This window comes from Perognathus longimembris, chromosome 12 (genome assembly GCF_023159225.1).
Source record: "Perognathus longimembris pacificus isolate PPM17 chromosome 12, ASM2315922v1, whole genome shotgun sequence".
In the NCBI taxonomy this organism is placed as follows: Eukaryota; Metazoa; Chordata; class Mammalia; order Rodentia; family Heteromyidae; genus Perognathus; species Perognathus longimembris.
In genome coordinates this window covers 51,135,551-51,156,064 of record NC_063172.1, presented here as the reverse complement: position 1 = coordinate 51,156,064, position 20,514 = coordinate 51,135,551, and the positions used below count along the sequence as shown (strand labels likewise).

At 42.8% G+C, this 20,514-nt stretch overlaps 1 protein-coding gene across 1 annotated transcript; it reads right to left on the bottom strand.

Moving 5' to 3' along the window:
- Positions 1 to 11,417: 11,417 nt before the first annotated feature.
- Msc (musculin) lies at positions 11,418 to 13,365 on the bottom strand. The gene is made up of 2 exons (XM_048358851.1): positions 12,656 to 13,365; positions 11,418 to 11,789 (listed from the first exon to the last, which is right to left on the bottom strand). Exons 1-2 carry the CDS (start codon positions 13,181 to 13,183, stop codon positions 11,703 to 11,705), a joined length of 615 nt encoding a protein of 204 aa, XP_048214808.1. The 5' UTR covers positions 13,184 to 13,365; the 3' UTR covers positions 11,418 to 11,702.
- Between the last annotated feature and the right edge of the window lie 7,149 nt (positions 13,366 to 20,514).

Sequence of the window (20,514 nt, the reverse complement as noted above, 5' to 3'; positions counted from 1 at the left end):
TACCAAAAATAAAGAAAAATAAAAAATCATGTTAGGCCTGAGTCTGTGATATGGTTTCTACATTCTGTACTTGTTTAAACTTGCCTGTGTATATTTCAGTGATAACTGATGATTCATGGTGGTTTTTGATCACTGTCTGGCTTAGGTTACTAATATTGTAATCATGCTTTCTTTTCTCTTGTCTTTTGACACTCACGTCCAGTCTACAATTTCATCACAACTATTACTAGTACAAAGCCACACAGTCTCATTCTGTCAAATACATCCTCATTTCTTCCCTTGTGTTCTTAGAACCTTTGTGCCAGCCTGGACTCTCCAATTCCCAACCTCCTCAGTTTATCCTGGACACCACAAGCTGAGGTGAACTTCTAAGAATCCACTCTCAGGCGAATCACAGCTGGAGATGGCAGGTGAGCATTAGGAATTCCATTGTTCATGTTGAGAAATTGTAGAAAGAGGAGAAAGGTGGAGAAATTACAGAAAATGTGAGGGAAATTTCTTACTGAATAGAAAGGGAAATTGTTAGATTTTCTAACAGATCACATTTCAGCATTTTCCTACCTTCCAGAGTTTTGACTCATATATATGTAAATACATGTGTATATGCATGTGTAAATATATAATACAAACCCATATATCAGATACATTATATTAATTTTAATTGTATATATTTACCTATTTATTTATTGCTGCAAACTTCTTTAATTTAGATCTGGTGTTTTGAAAAAATTATTTATTTTTTAAATTTTAATTTATTTTGCCTGTCCGGGTACTTGACCACAGGGCCTGAGCACTGTCACTCAGCTTCTTTTGCTAAGGCTAGCACTCTGCCACTTGAGCCACAGTACCACTTCTGGCTTTTTCTGTTTATGTGGTGCTAGCCTAGGAATTGAACCTAGGGCTTTATGCATGCTGGGAAAGCACTCCACCACTAAGCCACATTCCCAGCCTAGATTTGGTGTTTTTGTATCATATTTTTAATTGGGGGCAAATCAAACTTAATCACAGAATACTTGTTAACATTTTAAATGAAAATATAATGCTAACAGTAAACACTGACGGAAATCTGTCAATAAGATGATATAGCCTGAAGTATCACCATCGATGAGCTTGATTTCTGTTTCCTATGGAGAAATTATTTTATACATTTGCAAGGCAGAGCCTTGGTAATGGGAAGAGCAATCCAGCAAGGTTCATAATCAACAATAAAATCACATAGAATCACCACCAATTTTCAAAGGCAGGCACCAGTACTTCATGTCTATAATCTTAGCTGCTCAGGAGACTGAGATCTGAGGATCAAGGTTCCAATTCATCTCAGGTTAGAATGTTTGTGAGCTTTTGATCTCCAATTAACTATCCTAAATAAGTGAAGGTATGGCTTAAGTGGCAGAGCACTAGCCAAATATAAAAAACTAAGGTTCAATGCCTAGATCCTGATTATGAGCCCCAGTACCAGCACACATACACACTCAGCACATATGTATGTATATATGTCATCCAAGGGGATTTAGGCCAGTAGGCTCACCCCTAATGAATGGATAATTTCGGTTAGAAAGGAGCTTGAAATTGAAGATTGGCTCACCTTTGTATACTTTCAAACCATGTGATTTCTCTCACCATTAGCAGAGGCATAAAGAAGTTCCTCAGCATATACTGGCACCTTGACCTTAAACTTCCCAATCTCCAGATAGCAAGAATAAAAAGTTCTGTACTTTATAAGTGATCCAATCTCAGGAAATCTGTTATAGCAGCACCAAACAGACTGACTTCTTTTCCTCAGGCTTTTAACCTCTATATTATCATATACAAATAGCTGCAGGAAACATAATTATCACTGCTCAGAAGATCTGTAAGAAACAGAGTGTTAATTTATAACTATAGTGGAATTAATGATCTATATAGCAAAAAACCCTGGTTTTAGGTGAGGAACCAAAGCTGAAAGAGAGAGAACTTGACTTAGGCCATTCAACAGGTCAGATTCTTAGAACACCCCACCAACTGCTCCAGGCAGGCTCCTAGCCAGGATTGGGGGCCTGGCCAGTGCAAGGAGAAGAGAGAGAGAGAGAGAGAGAGAGAGAGAGAGAGAGAGAGAGAGAGAGAGAGAGAGAGAGAGAGAGAGAGAGAGAGCAGCTGCCAAGAGAGTTGTCATGGTGCCAGATTTTATCTTGTGGTGTTTCTTCAGATTGGATGGGCTTAATGCCAAGAGGAAACTCAGAGTCTGTGAATTCTAATCCTGGACCAGCTAGTAAATAATTCTGATCATAGCATCTTAAATTTCCCTCCCTTTTTCTCAGGCTCTTAGTCTAGTTTAAAAGGGTGAATTACAGGATGTACTGGAACAGACAAGGTTCTGGGCCAATCTAAGGAGAATTGGATCACAACAGAACCTACCACAAGTGCAGAAAAATCAGGGAATCTTGTTGATGTGGTTTTTAACCCTTCGAGCATCTCAGGGGTTGTGTAATTGACCTGTCCCTTGTGCTGTCCAGCTCCGCTGACCATGTGAATATGTTTTCACAGTGTATTCCTATAAAGCCAGCATGAACAAGATGCCTTGTTACACAAATCAATGTGTGGAGATTTGTCAAAAATTTAGTAAGATCAAATGCTTCAGAGGAAGCTTGAAATATAATTAAAGGATAACATTTTTCAGATTTAAGGAAAACCAAGAGAATTGGGTTGGCCAAGTCTGTTCTTAATCAAAGCATGTCATGGAATGTACAAGATATCTCAGCAAGATGGTGATGATGATGATGATGATACCAACAACAATGACAATGATGACAACACTCACATCGTGATGACACTAATAACATTGCCAAACACCTACTCTGCACTGTACTGTGATAAGCATTTTACATGCACTATAGCATTTAAGTTCAAAGGCAACCACATCAGACAAACTCTATAATGGCCTCACTCAAGAAAAGACAAAACAGATCTACAGTAGATTTGAGTTATGTGTGTGAATTGTTCCTCTTAACAATTACCCTGGACACTGAGTTCCATAGCTGGGACATTAAATATCTCTATAAACAGTTACTTGAAGCTGGGCACTGGTGGCTCACACCTGGAACCGTAGCTACTCAGGAGGCTGAGCTCTGGTGGCTGCTGTTTGAAGCCAAGCCAAGAAGGAAAGCTCATGAGACTCTTTTCTCTAACTACCAAAAAGCTAGTAGTGGAGCTGTGGCTCAAGTGGTAAAGCACTCATCTTGAGGGAAAAGCTCAGGGACAACACCCAAGACCTGAGTTCAAAACCCAGGACCAGCAGCAAAAACATAATAAAAGAAAGAAAGAAATGACTAAACAGTTGCTTGACAAAACTACAGATGAAAAGCATTGTATTGAGGACCCATGGAGAGAATTCCTGTGTTTTCAAAAATGAATGTCTTTCCTGGGATAATAGAATGATATGACTCTATCATAACCCTTAGAAAATGTTAATATATGGGCAAAAGAAATGTGATTTTTGAGTTCAAGGTTTTGAACATTGTTTTATGCTTTATCTAGAATCCAGGTTCACCCTTGAGACCAAAGACTCAAATTTCAAGTGTCTAAAAAGTAGGCAGGAAAGACAGGCATTAAGATAGAGCTTCCCCCTTCTATGCCCCCATCACAAGTGCTCCAACAAATGTCCCTGATCAGGTGTTTGCTTCCAATTCAACATAGATACAATCTACAGGCTTCCATTCTCTTGAGAACATCATAAAACAAGAAAACTCAGACTCATTACTAAAACATTTTAGGAACTATCTAGTAAAGTGATTCTCAAACTCTAGGATTTTGGTGTCTTGACACTTTAAAAATTACTAAATGCTCAAGCCTTCATTTATGGAGCTGGCTTATTTCTATTGGTATTTCCTGGATTTGAAATCAAAACTATGCCAAAGCACTTATTTTAATTCTTTTAAAGTCCAACAAACTATCCCCATGTTAATGTAAATATGATTTTAATGAACAATGTTTTCCAAAACAATTTTACTGAGAGGTATAGCATAATTTTATGTTTGAAATCTCTTTAATATCTAAGTTAATAGATGGATCTTCTACATGCTTTGTCTTCATTTGCTAGATAATGTTGTTTTTGGTTAAAATCCAGCCTCACACAGATATGTGGATATCAGGGGCAGACATGTTTAACTTCAGGTAAATGTGATTAGTTTTTGGTACGATACACAAACTATGCCCAGGAATAGTTTCTCACAACTGAGCTCAATATGGAATTAAAAATAATATTAATGAACTTTCTATAGTCTGAGCTATCAAATGCACTGGTCTACCTAGTACTCTGAAGTATATATCTGTCTGTCTATCTATTCATATCTCTTTCTATCTATATCTATATAGATTCAGACATATATTCAGTACTTGGAAAAGAACTTAGAGCTTTGTAATTATCTGCCACTTGAGTTACTTCCTTAGCCATGTGAGTTTTTTCCCTTTCTTTTGAGATAGGGTTTTCCTAACTTTTGCCCTGGCTGGCCTTGTTCAGCTAACCATTTTCCTACCTCTCCCTCTAGAGTAGCATGCTTGGCTCATGTATAATTTTGGCAAAGTGATTTATAATTTTTTAAATGTGTATTGTAAAGATGATAGACACAGGGGTTGCAGTTACATAAGTCAAGTAGTGAGTATATTTCTTGCCAAACTTGTTACCTCCTCCCACATTTTTCTCCAACCTTCCTTCCTCCCCTATTCCTGCCCCCCCCCAGTTGTACAGTTAGTTTACAACATATTCTCTTGTAAGTATTGCTGTTGCATTGGTTTGCCTTTTGCCCTTTGTCTCACAATTTTGATGTTCCCCTTCCCTTCCCTAATTCAAACAAACATATACAATACTCAGGGAACCAAAATCAAATACAGTAATCACAGGGGATAAACCATAGGAAAGATAAACAAAAGGAAAAAGAAATAATTTCACATAGTACATTAAAAATAACAACAGCAATAAACCGCTTGTTTCCATAGCTTTGTGTTCATTTTGCTTAGTATCATCTTATGTGTTCATATGTACGTAGCTATTGAGCTATTGTGATCATCTGCTAGGACTATCCTAGATATGTACTAATTATTACCAATGAAGGAAACTATAGAGTCTATGTTTCTTTTGATATTGCTTACTTCACTTAGTATGATTTCTTTTTTAGCAGTATCACCACTTCCCTTGTTTTCTTCTAGCTTCCCCCTCCCACTCCCCCACAAGTTGTATAGTTTGTTTTCAACAAAGTGTTTTTAGTGAGTATCACTGATGCATTAGTAGAATATAACATTTTTTGTTTTGTTTTTATTGTAAATGTGATGAAAGACAGGTTACAGTTAGAAAGGTAAGGTAATGAGTACATTTCTGTTTAAACACTGTTACCCCTCCCTCAGTTTCTTCCACTTACCACTTCCCACTTCCCTCCCCCACCACCAAGTTGCACTGTTCATTCCAACATACTGTTTAGTGAGTATCTTCGTTGCATAAGTTCATACTTTGTCCTGCCATTTCTGTGATTCCCATCCCCTTCTACAGATCAAACAGGCTTATATACAAGACAAAAGGTATAGAAAACTAAAACAGAAAGAAAAATAATAGAAATAACTGCATACAGGACATAAGAAGAACCTCTTGCTTCCAATTCTTGGAGTTCATTTTAATATATTTCACTATTTTGGCCCTATGCATTTAGTGATTGGGCTATTGTGATACCCTGCTAAAAATATCATAGAGATATTCTAGCTATTACAAAGGAGGAAGACCCTGCAACCTCTGTTTCTTTGAGCTGGCTTACTTCACCTAATATAATTTTTCCAGGTCTTTCTACTCCTTTAAAAATGGGGCAATGCATTCTTTCTGATGGAAGCATAGAACCCCATTGTGTATATGTACCACATCTTGATTCATTCACCTATTGAGGGGCATCTGGGTTGATTTCATATTTAGCTATGGTAAATAATACTGCAATAAACATACTTATGCTGGTAGCTTGCTTGTGGCTTTGTTTGTGGTCAATTGGGTAAATGCCTGGGAGTGGGATTGCTGAGTCATTGGGGAACACTAGAACAGTGTTATTTTAAAGAAGAAACTAAATGAAAATTTCTCCCTACTGGCAAAAGTAGAAAGGTCAACAGAGGAAAATTAGATCAAGGGGACAAAATGGTAAAAGGAATAAAAGGTAAACTTACAGAGAAGAGTCAAGACTACCTAAACTACTGGTAAAAACAAAAAAGGAAAGAAAATCAGGACTTGATTTTTTTTTTAATTAGCTTTCTTGTATCATTGACTAAGTGCTTAAAGGATGATCTCATCCCAGTACACAACCGATTCATACTTGTAATCCCAGTTTCTCAAGAGGCTGAGACCTGAGGGTTGATATTCAAAGCCAACATGAGCAAACTAATTGAAGAGGCTAATTAACCAGCAAAAGGCAAGGAAGGAGTGGAAGTGTGGCTCAAGTGCAAGACTTGAGCAAAAAATTTAAAGGAGATTGTTCTGGCCCTGAATTCAAGGACACACACACACACACACACACACACACACACACACACACACACACAAAGACAGTCTCAGTGTATGCTCAGAACAGTCAGTGAGTGAGGGCTGCCAATAGAATTCGGAGCTACAGTGCTTAGGCAGCATGCTGAGGGCTTGAGTACCTGAACAAAACAAGACAAAACCAAACAAAAACACTTTGTGAGACAAAATGTATTATTCTCACCTCATAGTGAAAAAAATATCCATGAGGCGCAGAGCCAGGAAATGTGGACTAGACTAGGACCAGTTATGGCTGACCCAATAACTTACAATACTTAAAATATGTGCCTTTTAAATTCCAGCATATGGATTTTCAAAGAAAAGGTAAAAGTCACTGGTTCTTCATTCTTTCCTGCTTTTTATACTGCTAACAGTCCGGAGTAGTCCATACAGACACCATATTTTAGCAAATATAATCCCTGCTCTCAATAGTTCCACATACCTCCTTACCAGGAACAATGAGGGATTCCAAAGCTGATCTGGAGCTACCTGCATGCTCTGGCTTTTGAACCAACAAAGGAAACGCTGTGACCTGGAGAAAACTGGTACCCAGTGCTAACCATGTACACCTTCCTCCTGTAATCAAGATTTCTACCTTTGACTACTGTCTCTCCTTTTTTTTTTTTTTTTTTGCCAGTCCTGGGGCTTGGACTCAGGGCCTGAGCACTGTCCCTGGCTTCCTTTTGCTCAAGGCTAGCACTCTGCCACTTGAGCCACAGCGCCACTTCTGGCCGTTTTCCATATATGTGGTACTGGGGAATTGAACCCAGGGCTTCATGTATATGCGGCAGGCTCTCTTGCCACTAGGCCATATTCCCAGCCTCTGTCTCTCCTTTTTGTTGCCTTAATAATTATGAACATTTATTCACCTGGAGAATAATGCAATGATTGTGATATAAAATATGCAATTATTAATACAATTCCCTGCCATTAAGCTTACAATCTAAAATAAAATGCAAGAATACTTCCTTAACTTAGAAATAGCTATACCGACAAATAGGTGAGATGAAATGGCTACTTTCTTAGGGTCATGTGCTCAAAGGGGTTTTTCTGCATCAGTGTTTACTGCTATGAGAGAAAGCTGAAAAGTGATAGAAAAAGCAAACCAATTTGAGCAAGAAGACAGAGATACAAGCCTCTGCTGCACTCCTGGTCCACATGCATGTGTTCCATTGACAGGAGATGCATCCACATGCTCAGTTATAAATGGACCAATCTGGAAGGTCCTACTGAATTTCCCCATACAGTAGATGACTGTATTGCTGATAGTGAGGAGTTGGTAACAAATTTACCTGTTTTTGCTTGTCTGAGTTATTGTAAATGTTATTATCTTCCAGAAGTATCAAGCAAAGTTATTTAACTATTACCTTTTAAAATAAGATATTTAATTGTTCTGTTTGATTGGTGTTTTTTTTTTTGTTTTTTTTAATGAGCAGGAGATCTCCTCCTCTTCCTCCTCCTCCTCCTCCTCCTCCTCCTTTCCCCCCCCCTTCCATTGAACCATGGGAGGAAAAAGAAACCTTCCAGCAAAAATTCCTTTGTAATTTGCAAGCTGTTGTCTGTGGAAGGAGCCATCAGACTAAAGTGAAATTGAACTTGCAGCCCACTGCATGAAACCAATTTGACATCCACCATGAGAAACGACTAAATGTTTCAAAATTACAGTGCAGAAAGCATTTCTTTTAAAATACTCATCTTAGGAAGAGTCTGTGGAAGGGGATTTTTGTTCTCTTTGGTTGAATCAGTATCAGTAATAATGATGCTTTGGTCCTTCCAAAGGCCCCTGAAGAAGCTGTTTCAGTTTACTCATTTTGTTTGTTATTAAGGGCCTTTTACATACATAGGCCTTCCCTTTCATCTTTCTTGTCACAGTAGTATTTCACATTGATAGAACCTTTTCCTCTTAACCACCCCACACCCACCCCACCTCTGCCCATTTCCCAGCCTCAACTCTCCTTTCTTCAATTTACATCTCTAAAGGAGGAGAGAGGAGAAAGGCTTTAGGTGACTTTTGTACCACTGGGAGCACTGTCTTGTCTTAATAGGTTTCTTAGTAGCAACCTTTGCCTAGAAGCTTTGCTTTATAATTTGCATGATTAATTCATGAAATTTACTAGAAACTGGTATTCTGCTTTTTTAAAATAAAATTTTGGCATTAAACATTTTATAGAAAATATGGAGCAGAAAATTCTTGAGAAAACCCTTTGTTTTGCTATAAATTATACAAACATGAAGTGGTTATAAAATTGACTTTGCTAGGCACACCCTTTATAGGAAAGTCAGCAAATTGTATCGCCTTCCTGAGAGAATACAATTATGGAAACAAATATCCTAAATAGTTTTCATTCACATGAAAATTTGTCCCAAATTTCCTTATTTATTTAAGCGTCTGTTCTGGTTTCTATCAACTATAAATTGGACTCTGTGTCTGTCTGCTTTTATGGAATATGTATTTTTTTATTGTTGCAGCCTTCATATCTTGAATCTGAACCCAGTACTGTTGTTTTTGTTTGTTTGTTTGTTTTTGGACAGAATCTTGCTATGTATTCCAGGCTGGCCTCATACTTTCACTCTCCCTGCTTCAGCTGCTCAAGTGCTGGGATTACAGACATGAATCACTTTGTCTGATCTGGGACCCAGTCTTAAAGGCTGAATTCCTGAAAAGGTCTCTGTGACTAAATGTTTCCCTCTGCTTCTGGATTTTCTTTAACAACCAGTACTCACTACTCTGCTCACCATGTATTAGATTTGCTTAAATATGCGATGATATTTATCCTGAGGCCACGATTTCCAGGAAGCCATTGTTATGACTCCCATTCGATAGGTAAGGGCACTGAAGCAGAGAGGAGCTAATTATCTTGCACATGGTCACTAGTCTGGAGTTTCCAGCCGGATTTCAGAAAGCATTGAAAATGACCTTGTCTAAGATCTAACGTGCACTCTCTAGAAGCTGGCTATTCAGGACACATGAGTGAGGTGCCTTTCACCTCACTATGGCTTTCTGTCCCTGGTCACTCCCATTCTGCTTCCAGACAGTTCCTGGTACCACAGAAAGTCCAGAATAACTGCTTTCCCCCAGATGGGCATCCCAACGATAGAGTCCCTGTGTAGAATGAGCACATGCTTAAGAAAATGGTCTCCAAAGTTTGGATTTGGTTTAGTTCAAAACAGGAAGTCACACTCCCCAGCGCTCTGTTCTCTCACCTCCTCGCTAAAATCCAGCTGTGTTTTCTCTTTCTGGTCAAGAAAAATGCCTTTTGATCTTTATAAAATAACAGTCCAAGCCCCCAATTGGGCAGTTGTTTAGGTAGTTTAATCCTCCACACTTTTCTAAGTGTTGCACACATGCGTGAGCGCATGCACACACACGCAAGCATAATAACTTTAAAACTGTACGATGCATTTCCCAAGGTATTTCAGTGAAAATAAAAGAAATAATGTGGGGAAAGAGGTGATCACAACATAACAAATATTTGAGAAAGAAAGAAAAGTCCAGACAAGAAAAGCTTAGCTCTGCTGAACACAACCAATTTGTTTCTTGGCATTCTCTACGTCATTTGGACCTGGCACCTCTGGAGTCCAGCAGGTTGGCACCAGGGGATTCTTTGAAATACTCGCAGTTGTAAATGTTGGAGAATGCTTTAGGATAGAGAAAAAGGTGTTTAATGCGACCTAATAAATGTGAGCAAGTTCATAGGGGTTAGTTAAGGTATGTGTGTTTGAACTCAAATAAAGTATTAAGAAAATTATTAGGCCTCCAGTTCTTACCTTCTAGGAATCTCTGTGTTGAGAAGACTCTGAAACACAAATATTGGGAAGAGCTCCACGTTGTGAGGATGACAGAGTGTGACCTAAGTACTTTATACACATGTACAACATAATGAACCACTTTAACATTCATTTTAACATGGGAAAGAGTACCAGGAGATGAAAAATTTGATCAAAGAGTTATAGGAACACATTTTGTGTGATATGTACATATCACAATGAAACCTGTTCCTACTACTAATATCCATGTATAAAACTTATATTTGAAAAGAGTAACACTTGGAAATAAAAGTCAAATGTGATTGATACCATCCACTAAACAATGTCTCATCTTCCTATCCCGACAGAGCTTTTCACTTCCCCATCAAACCCTCTAAGTAAAAGGGAACAAAATCCATATTCTTACTGCCCAGACTGCACACAGTTTGCACAACACAGTTTATTATTCATAAAAAAATAAATTTATTTACATATGCTAATTACTGGGTTAGTGCAGCTTCAAGGCAATTCACTACCCTCTGACCCCCCAAAGCGCAGAAAGCACTGTCTTACTGGCTACAGAACATCCCAACAGCCCAGGGGGTGCAGCTCTGGAAAGAACCTGGGCACCTGGGGAAGAACGTGGGCACTGGAAGCAGTCGGTGCTGGGGAAGGGCCACTTGGGGACAGTCTGCAGTCATGTCACAGGCGAGGGTAGGGCCTGTGGTGTGGGGAGGGGACCAGGGCTAGAAACCAGAGCCAGGTCGGGGTCCCAGGGTGTGAAGAAGCTGGAGCCTAACTGGAGGGGGGGGGGGTCTGAATGAATGTACTGGCTGGAATGCGGGAGGAGGACATTGGGCAAAACCAGCCCAGCCTGGTCTCGGAACTGTGTCTCCATCTCCCCTGGTGGCCTTGGTTTCCCCAGCTCGGAGGATGCTGCCCAGTAAGGTAGGCGCCTGGTCCCGCAGGCCACGCTCTTCTTTGGGCTAAGTTGTAATGTTGCCTCTGCTGTCCGCACCCCTGAGGCAGAGCGCGCTCCGACCTCCGGTTAACTGCGAAGCCGGGACTCCCTCCGCAGGCTCCGGCCGCCACGTGTCCCTCAGCCCCGCTCTGCTCGGAAACCAGGGGGCCGGGGCTGGTTGGCAGAGCTGAAGCCCCAAAGCGGCTCTAACCGCGTTCTCGCCCTGAAGGAGGCTACGCGACGCCCCGGCTCAGCCCCGCGGAGCCCCGGCCGCCGAGCTGTGCGGCTGGGAGGGGACTGCCGCCGCGGTCGCCGCGGGCATTGGCAGTTCCAGGGCAGGCGGCGGCGAGGGGACCGCCACAGGAGAACCCCAAGATCAGGTGCCCAGCCTCTGGTGTTCTCGCGGGCTCTGCCTTCTCTCCTCGGCCCCAAACATTCTGGGTTCATAAATCCCACCAAGTGCGTGGAGTCCGTCTAAGCCGTGGTCCCACATAATCTATTGGCTGCTGAAACGTCTTTGGTGTCAGAATCGGGTCGTCCAGAGACTACGAATGGCCACGTCTGTAGGAAAATGAAATTAAAAAAAAAAAAGAATATTAGATAGGGAGGAAAACGATCCCCTCAAAACGAAACCACTCTTCTCAACGAACCCCAGGCAGCCCCCTGCTTTCATCCACGTGCGTGTGGCTTGTCTCTCAAAGCTTTCTATTGGTCCCTGGTTACGGAAGAGGCTGGGTGTTCCTTCAGACCAGCTCCCGGTCTTTGGCCGCAGGAATGAAAGACTGGACGCGACTTGTATGACTTGGGAATTTTGTCTTTTAATTACTCACCCCCATCACCAGCAACGCCTGCTGCGGCCGCTTCCCCAAGGAGGAGCTGAGCTTTCCCCCGACCAGGTTGGCAAGTCGGAGAGGGACTTTCCAGACTGTTCTGTCCGGGCTAACTCTGCTCTCACGCCTCAATTGAAAACCAAAACGCTTACAAAAATAAATAAATAAAGCTCGATCTTCCCTTCTTCCTGAGGGCAAGTGGGGGATTCACATCTGCCAAATTCTTGGCTGGGAACGGGGGACAAACGAGCGAGCGAAGATCTGCCATTCCGTTAGTCACGGGGGAGTAAAGTCATTCGGAATCACCCGTGGAGCCCGGAAGTCAGATGGCAGCGGGGGCCAAGCCTCGCGGACACAGTGACCAGAGAAGCAGCAATCACAGAGGCTGGAAGATTCTCCTCCAAGAAAAACAGCACGCTCACACTGGCCCCTCCTCTCTCCATTTGGGAGAAACTAAACTGGCTTCCTCATCGCCCGTTGTTCAGAAACTTCCCCTTCTGGATTCTTCCTAAGGGACCGACCCTTCCCGCCCCCGCCCCCGGCGCGCCGAGGACTCCTCCGGCCCCCGCGCCCGGCCTCCCCTCGCCGCGTCCCTACCAGGTTCACCGGGTGCACGTAGCCGTTTTCGTAGCGATCCTCCTGCAGCAGCTGGCGCAGGTGCGAGATGTAGCTGGAAGCCAGGCGCAGGGTGTCCAGTTTGGAGAGCTTGGTGTCGGGGGGCACCCAGGGCAGGCTGGTCTTGAGCCTGGAGAAAGCTTTGCTCAGCACTCGCATCCGGGCGCGCTCGCGGGCGTTGGCCGCGTTCCGTTGCGACTGCTTGCACTCGGCGGCTGAGCCCTTGGGCGGGAGACACCTTTTCCCCTGGCCGCCCGCACTGCCACCCGTGCCGCCGCCGCCCCCAGTCACGCGCGGCCGCTTCCTCTGGCAGTGGCCCGCGGCGCCCAGGGCGCACGGCTCCTCCTCGCCGTCGGGGTCCTCCTCCTCCGCCGAGGAATTGTCACTGGGAGAGGCGTAGCCGCGCTCCGGGCGGCCCCCAGGCGACCTCTTGGACGTGGAGATCGGGTACACTCGCGGCAGCCCCCGCAGCTCCATCTCTTCGGGGTCACTCACCGAGCCCGTGGACATCACCTCGTCCCCCGGGCCCACGCGCGCGCGCCTTCCTCCGCCCTGGCCAGTCTCGCGGTCTCCGCCTTCCACTCCAAGCCAGAGGCGGGGGTGTGGGCTGGAAGAGCTCCCGGGAGGACCGGGGAGGACCGAGGACTCCGGCGAGAGGCCCCCGAGGCCCCAAAGCAAAGGGGGCGGTGACAGCGAGCGCGCCCCGCGGCTGACCCTGGGGAGTGAGGTCCAGAAGCGGCGCCGAGATCCTTGCTCTCACGCCCGAACGCGAGCTGCGCCTCTTGACGCGACTATTTATCTGGACTCTTCGGAACAAACCGCCCTCCGGACAAGAACTGGGGGTTGGATGGGGAGCCAGAGGTGGGGCAGGGGCGTGGAAGGGGTGGGGATCACTTTTCAGTGTTTGGGGGGGAGAGTCTGGTGGCTCCGGGTGGGGGTGGAGGGCACATAGCTACAGAGCTTAGATTTGGGGCACCAGGGAGACCAAGCACCACAAGCTTTGGGGGGGGGTGGGGGGAGAGAACCTTCTTCCTACCCACCCGATCCTCATTCCTGCCTGACCTTAGGGCAATGTACGCTAGAGACCCCAGGATCCCGACTGCAGCTTTTCTCCAATGTGTTGATTGGAACTAGTTTGCAAGCTCAGTTCCTCTTGCCGGTCCACAGAAGAGAAAAGGCTAAACAAGCGAGCAGGACCAAGCGGACACTGCTTACCTGCATTTTCTCCTCCTCTCCTGTCACACAGCACTGTTATCTTCACTGGTTTCTGGTTCATTTCATCTTCAAACCACAAAGGGAACCTAAATGTGGCCGTTGCTTTGCAGAATCGCCAGACTGATTAAATAAAAAAAAGGACTTCTAAATCTGATTTTAGAGTCCCTGGCCCCATTGGTATTCTTGTCCTCTTTTTACCTCCTTGTCATAAACCAGAGGCTGTACCTAGTAGTTTCCACTGTCTTGAAAGTCCCCTGCATAGTTTCATTTTCAGCCAGCCTCATAAAGTGTGTTGTGGACCAGGGAGTTGAGTTGCAGTGTTAGGAATCCATCACCATCTCTGAGGTCCTACACAAGAGCAAGTTCCTGGGTACAGAATGGTAACCAGCAGCTCCCGGAGGAGTTATCATATCTCAGCCAAGACAAAACACCTTGTATGCCCCTCAAATCCAGCACAACAGCATTTCAGTTCTATTAATCTCCTAACTTGAGAGTTGTTGCAGTATGTGGTCAGAGGGGACCAACCACCCCTTCCAAACAGATACCAGTGGCCAGCTAGAGTGCCTGATGCTGTATGCCTGTCACCCGATGTGGATTCTTGTGAGCAGCTCAAAGCTTCAAACCCCAAAGCCTATGAGGTTGGGACAGTAAGAAAACTGAGTTTCTCCAGCCCACCTTTTGTATTTGTATGTCCTTTCCTTGTTGCAAAGATGAGTGAGGCCGAACAGCTTAATGCACCAGCAAGCACAGAGGAGACAGAATCCCCTGGGCCACAGGATCCCCTACGCCTTACAGCAGAGCAAATATGCCCAGCTCTGTGACTGAAGTGCTGCAACAGGTGGCAGGCTGGCTAAGGCCAGTTTCATCTCTTAGACATCGCTCTACCTTGTCTTCCAGGCCATGCCTCCCCCATGGGGATATTTGACACAAATGCTCCTGATCAAAAGTTCTCATTTCAGAAGTTTTCTCATGTGTCTTTGGTTGGGGTGTGGAGGATGAGTTCTTTCTGGGAACATTTGAATGGAACAGTCATTTGCTGGGGATATGTAGGGGTATTTGACTTCATGTGGAAATTCTTCCTGGAGTGCTTGAACTTGAATGTGACTCTAGCTTGCCTAGCCAAGCAAAGGAAAGAGGAGAGAGAGCGAGAGCGAGCGAGAGAGAAAGAGAGAGAACCAGAGACAGACAGACAGAGACAGACAGACAGACAGAGACAGACAGAGAATGTGGAAGCAAAAAGATGTAATAGGGAGAGCTCAGGCTAGATTTTTTCGTCACTCATTGATGACTTGAAGCTATCAGTATAAATACATAGTCTCACACATTAGGGGCAGGGGTACAGGTTTTAAAAATCTGGACTGTTTATACAGGTGCAGAACAAAGTCTTTCTTTAGAAAAGATTAATGGTGGGGAGAGCGCTACATTTCTCTAAACAGTTGCAAAAACTGTACCCAAACTCAACACTAACCAGGTCACAGCCAGTTTCTTTTTCTTGAAGAAACTGTCTGACCATAGCAATTTAGGCTTTTTATCCCCCCTTCTTCTCTTCCTTTTCTATTTGTTCCTCTCTTTATTCCTTCATTCCTTTCTTATTTCCTCCCATTTCCTATTCTTAAGGAAGTGCTTATATATTTTTTTTAATTTAAGTTTTCATTTTCATCCTTGCTTCCTTTTGTTCCAGTGGTATTTCTCAGTCTTTTTCAAGTTGCAGATGTGCAGCATTTTCTGAAGACCAGGTAATGTGTCTTCACTTGATGTGAAGTTAGTATATAACTAATTGTATGATGAATTATATACTATACAGCTATATGATAAATTATGTATTATATAATATATACCTATATAATATATAACTATAGAACTAATTATCAATATAACTAGTATATAACTAATTGCTTTTTACATGTTTGTAGCAGATGAGATTTGTGACCTCTTTATATTTCACTTTCCTTGTCCTGGAAGGACCGCCAAACCCAGTGTGCTGGACAGTCTTTGGATGCAGAATTCTCCTTCTTGAGAAACCATTTTCGCTCTCATTGTTTGCTGCTGCTAAACATTGTGAGTGAATAATAAAGCCTTTAGGCTCATATTTGAAAAGCACACCGGAATCATTCCTATTTACCTATGATTTACAGACTATTAGATTTGTAGCAGATAAAGCTCTTATCAATCATATATATGGATAACCTTGAAATTCTTTTTGTGTTTTTTTTTTTTTTTTTTTGCCAGTCCTGGCCTTGGACTCAGGGCCTGAGCCCTGTCCCTGGCTTCTTTTTGCTCAAGGCTAGCACTCTGCCACTTGAACCACAGCGCCACTTCTGGCCATTTTCTATATATGTGGTGCTGGGGAATCGAACCCAGGGCTTCATGTACATGAGGCAAGCATTCTTGCCACTAGGCCATATTCCCAGCCCCTGAAATTCTTTTTTCACTTTAGAAATATGCACTAATGAATGGGTAAAAGGAGTGAAGTTAGGTAAAAAACCAAACTGTAATACATTTAATAATATGTCCTTGTTCTGAATTTCTTGCTTAGTGAATATATGACTGGCAATTTCCTGGGTGATGGATCTTTTTTGGGGGGGAGGGGAAAGGGGATAAGGCTTCTAATCTATAAAAGGAATTTGCTTTTTGCAAGGAAAAAGGAAGTATGTGAGTAATTACCTATATCAGATCCCATTTGATAGGTGTTCAATAAATATTGCTAGCCTTGTCAGCATTCTGTAGAGTTAGTGGAGTTGATTCACATTTTAGACTCCTGGTATTTTGGGTGGTAGAGGGTAACAGGACGTTTCATTGCTTTGTCTGCTGGTTTCTAGAGTCTAGAGTTCACAGTCTCCTCTCAGCCATTCCTATAGCTCCCATAGGTGTCACTGAGAGAAGAAGGATGGGGTTGCATTCGAAATCTTCTCTTCTTTTCATGGAATTCTCTCACCATAAATTCCAAGCATGTCTCCGAGTCTTCATTTACCAATTGACAGAGAGGGAGAGAATAAAACACTTAAACTAGCCAGGCACCATCAGCTCATGCCTGGAATCTACTCAGGAGGCTGATATCTGAGGGTTGAGGTTCAAAGCCATCCAGGGCAGAAAAGTCCCCACGAGACTCTTATCTCCACTTAACTGAAAGTGGTGCTGTGGCTCAAGTGGTAGAGCACTAACCTTGAGCAAAAGAGCTCAAGGACAGTGCCCAGGCCCTGAGTCCAAGCCACACAACCACCACCAACAACAACCCAAAGCAAACAAAACACACACACACACACACACACACACACACACACCTCCATCTAAACCAGAGTTTTTGAAAGGATTAAATTAGATCATGTGTATAGAAAAGGAGCCTGCTGACATCTAACACTGAAAAGTACCTAATATGTATAAAACTTAAATACACAAACTTTTGCTGAGCACTGGTGGCTCACACCTCTAATCTGAGCCACTCAGAAGACTGACATCTAAGGATTGGATTCAAACCCAGCTGGAGCAGGAAAGTCCTTGAAACTTGATCTCCAATTTGCTACCAAAAGCTGGAAGTGAAGCCGTGGCTTAAGTGGTAGAAAACTAGCTTTGAGCAAAAATGCTCAGGGACAGTACCCAGGTGCTGAGTTCAAGGAACAGCACCCGTGTGCACAAGTGTGCATGCATGCACACACTATACACTTTTCAAAGGAGGGATATTACAGGGGAGTTATAATTTCAGACCCATTCATTGTTGTTTCTCTTGGTTGAGTCTGTTGTAAGTATTTGGTAAGCACCTCTGGAGGTGGACAAGTCTGGTGAATTTAGGGAAATCCAAGCTTCCTGTGTTTCCTATAGTCAAGTGAAAAACCATGCCAAGGAGTTAAGAAGGAATTGTGGGACTGGATTTGAAAGGAGAATGTCTTCCCACCTGACATCCCTGGTGTTGTTGTTTTGCTAGTGTCTGTGTCTAGCTGGCTGGAAGAATTTCCCACACTTTTGAGTAATTGTCTGTAATCTAGAAAAACAAATAATTTAGAACAGCATGAACCAATACGGAAAACACTAGTCACATGAAGTTATTGAATACTTGAAAGTTGCTAGTGGAAGACATTAGTGTTCAGTACACTCTGATTATTGAAAATGTAATATGAACAAAATATGTGAAATGTCTTATCAAAATATTAATTATATGTCAAAAATAACATTTGGAATATATTGAATTAAATAAAATATATTATATGAAATTAATATTCTATTATAAAGCAGTGACAAAATGGACAATTATCAAAATTTTAAATTTTATAAAAATTTTATAAAAGTGTATTTCGAGAAGACAACTTGTATTTATAATCTCATGGATTAACAAAGCATCTATAAATTGAGCATAGTTAGTCAGCTGTGTCAAGGTGATTGTATGGGACTGGCCCGCATGCCCTCAGAGTGCACATTGTTTCAGACACAATCAGTAGTGTGCAGACCTCTGTGCACATCACCTTCCTCTTGCTTTCCCTGGCCATCCAGCCTCTATATCGCCCCGTGTACCTAACCTAGCATGGTCGCACACCATGCACGCAGAAGACTTCCAGGTGGAATTTGCTGAGCCATTTGTCAGTCATTGTCACCAGAGACATGGCATTTCATTCCCCAGGTGAGAAGGGCCCCCTGGAGGCTAGAGCTACAGTGCCCAGTTCTCAGGCAATACTAGGATTAGAATTTCACAACCAGAACAGGAAGGTAAAGGTTAGGATTGTGTAGAGTTCATGTCAAATAGAGGGTGGAGGGATAAGATTGGATCTCCATAGCTACAGACCCTAGAGGTCTTGGTTACCCTCTCTTCCAGAATCTTTCAGAACCCTTCCCCTTGGCCTGGGAAGTAAGACTCTCTTAACCAGTCTGAAGCCATATAGTCAGTTGCCTGAGGGGACAGTTGGAATCCAGGGGCTGAAGCCTTCCCTGCTAACCCCCAGTCTTTCCTGACAGGTCTGTTTATCTGAGAATTTCCAGCAAGATTTTTGACCTTCCCCACGCATGTGTAGCGTGTTGAGAGGCTAGTGCCTGGACACATCTGGATCACAGAGGAAGGAAGGATGTAGGAAAACCAGTAATGAATGAAAAGAATGGGCCAGGGCCGCGTGGTGAAGAACTGTAGGCCTTGAAATTTTGAGTACTCTCAGAAAAGAGATTTGCTCTCCAGGAGGACAACCCAATCAGAGGCCTCTTTATAAAATCCATGACACTCTAAATGAATTATGAGAATCGTGAAGCATAAACTAGCCTGTGTTAGGGTTGTGGTTCTTGAGTCTGAGAATAATCTTTAAAAAATTAGTCTTGGGCTGGGAATGTGGCTCAGTGGTAAAGTGCTAGTCTTGAGCAAAAGAATCTTAGGGACAGTGCCCGGGCCCTGAGATCAAGCCCCAGGATTGGCAAAAAAATTGATAATAATAAAAATAAAACAGTCTTAATAAACACTAATAATTCCCTTGAGGCAGGCAGCCTTTCCAGCAGAAGCTACGAAGTTCTGTTGCAAGAATTTTCCCCCCTTTAAGTACTTTTGACATTACAGGAAATATGAAAATACTGTTAGAGAACCATTTCTTGACATTGTAGTAGAAGGCTCTGGTCTCTAGTGAGTGGTCCAAGTCTTGCTTTATTTAATCAGGCGGTTACCTAGAGGAATGTCACCCTGTCTTGTGACATCTATAGGAAAGCATCCTTCCAGCTATGGACATCAAGAGACCCCTGCATGTATCAACTGAGGCACCTCCGGCAACTCTCTCACTCTCCCAGAGCTTGTTTCTCTGTGGATAGCTTGAGGATAGCTTGTGGATTACTTGAGACAGCCTATGTGAAGACTCCCCTAGAAATCATGCAGCAGTGTGCATAGTCATTTATAACATCATTCACTCCATTCTTTCTAGTAAGGGATCATTCACTTCCTGTCCCTTCTCCCAATCTGGGATCTTGCTCAAAGGTTTCTCATTTTAGTAGCCCTCTAACCCTTACCTCTACCTTCAACTTATGGCTCATCCTCTATTGAACATGAGGCAAAAATTAAATACCTTCTAGTGCCAAAGGAACTTCTTCTTGTGGTGTCAAAAAACGGGGGGTTCTGCAACTTGTACTAACCTACCTTTAGCCAACACCTCTGCAAAAACCCAGGTGGGGATTATTTACTATGAGGTTTACTTTCTCAGTCTTGATATCCTGTTCTAAGAGGAACTCTAAATAGATCATGGAAATGGGGAAGGTTTTTGGAACTGAAACCAATTTTCTGGTTCTTCTTTTTTAGATTATTTTTTCTGTTTTGGTCAATTAGCTGAAAAAAGAAAATAAACAAGGCATACTCTGTTACATTCCTTTTTAGATTTGTCTCAAAAAAGAACTTGAGGTTATTAGAAAACACCAAAGTAAGTTATTCTTATGTGTCACCTCAGCATCTTGCCCTTATTCTTCCTATATTACCATGGATAAGCAATTTCCTTTAGGAAAGAAAGAGCAGAATTAAAATATATAAGCAAATGAATCTGTAAAGTCAATGAAGGCAGAAACTGCCTTGTCTGTATGGGCGTTCCTAATGTCTAATAGCTCAGGAAAGAATGAATACCCAAGATTCTTTAACTAAAGACTGATCGCCTAGAAAACAGATTGCCTTCAGGATAGAACTG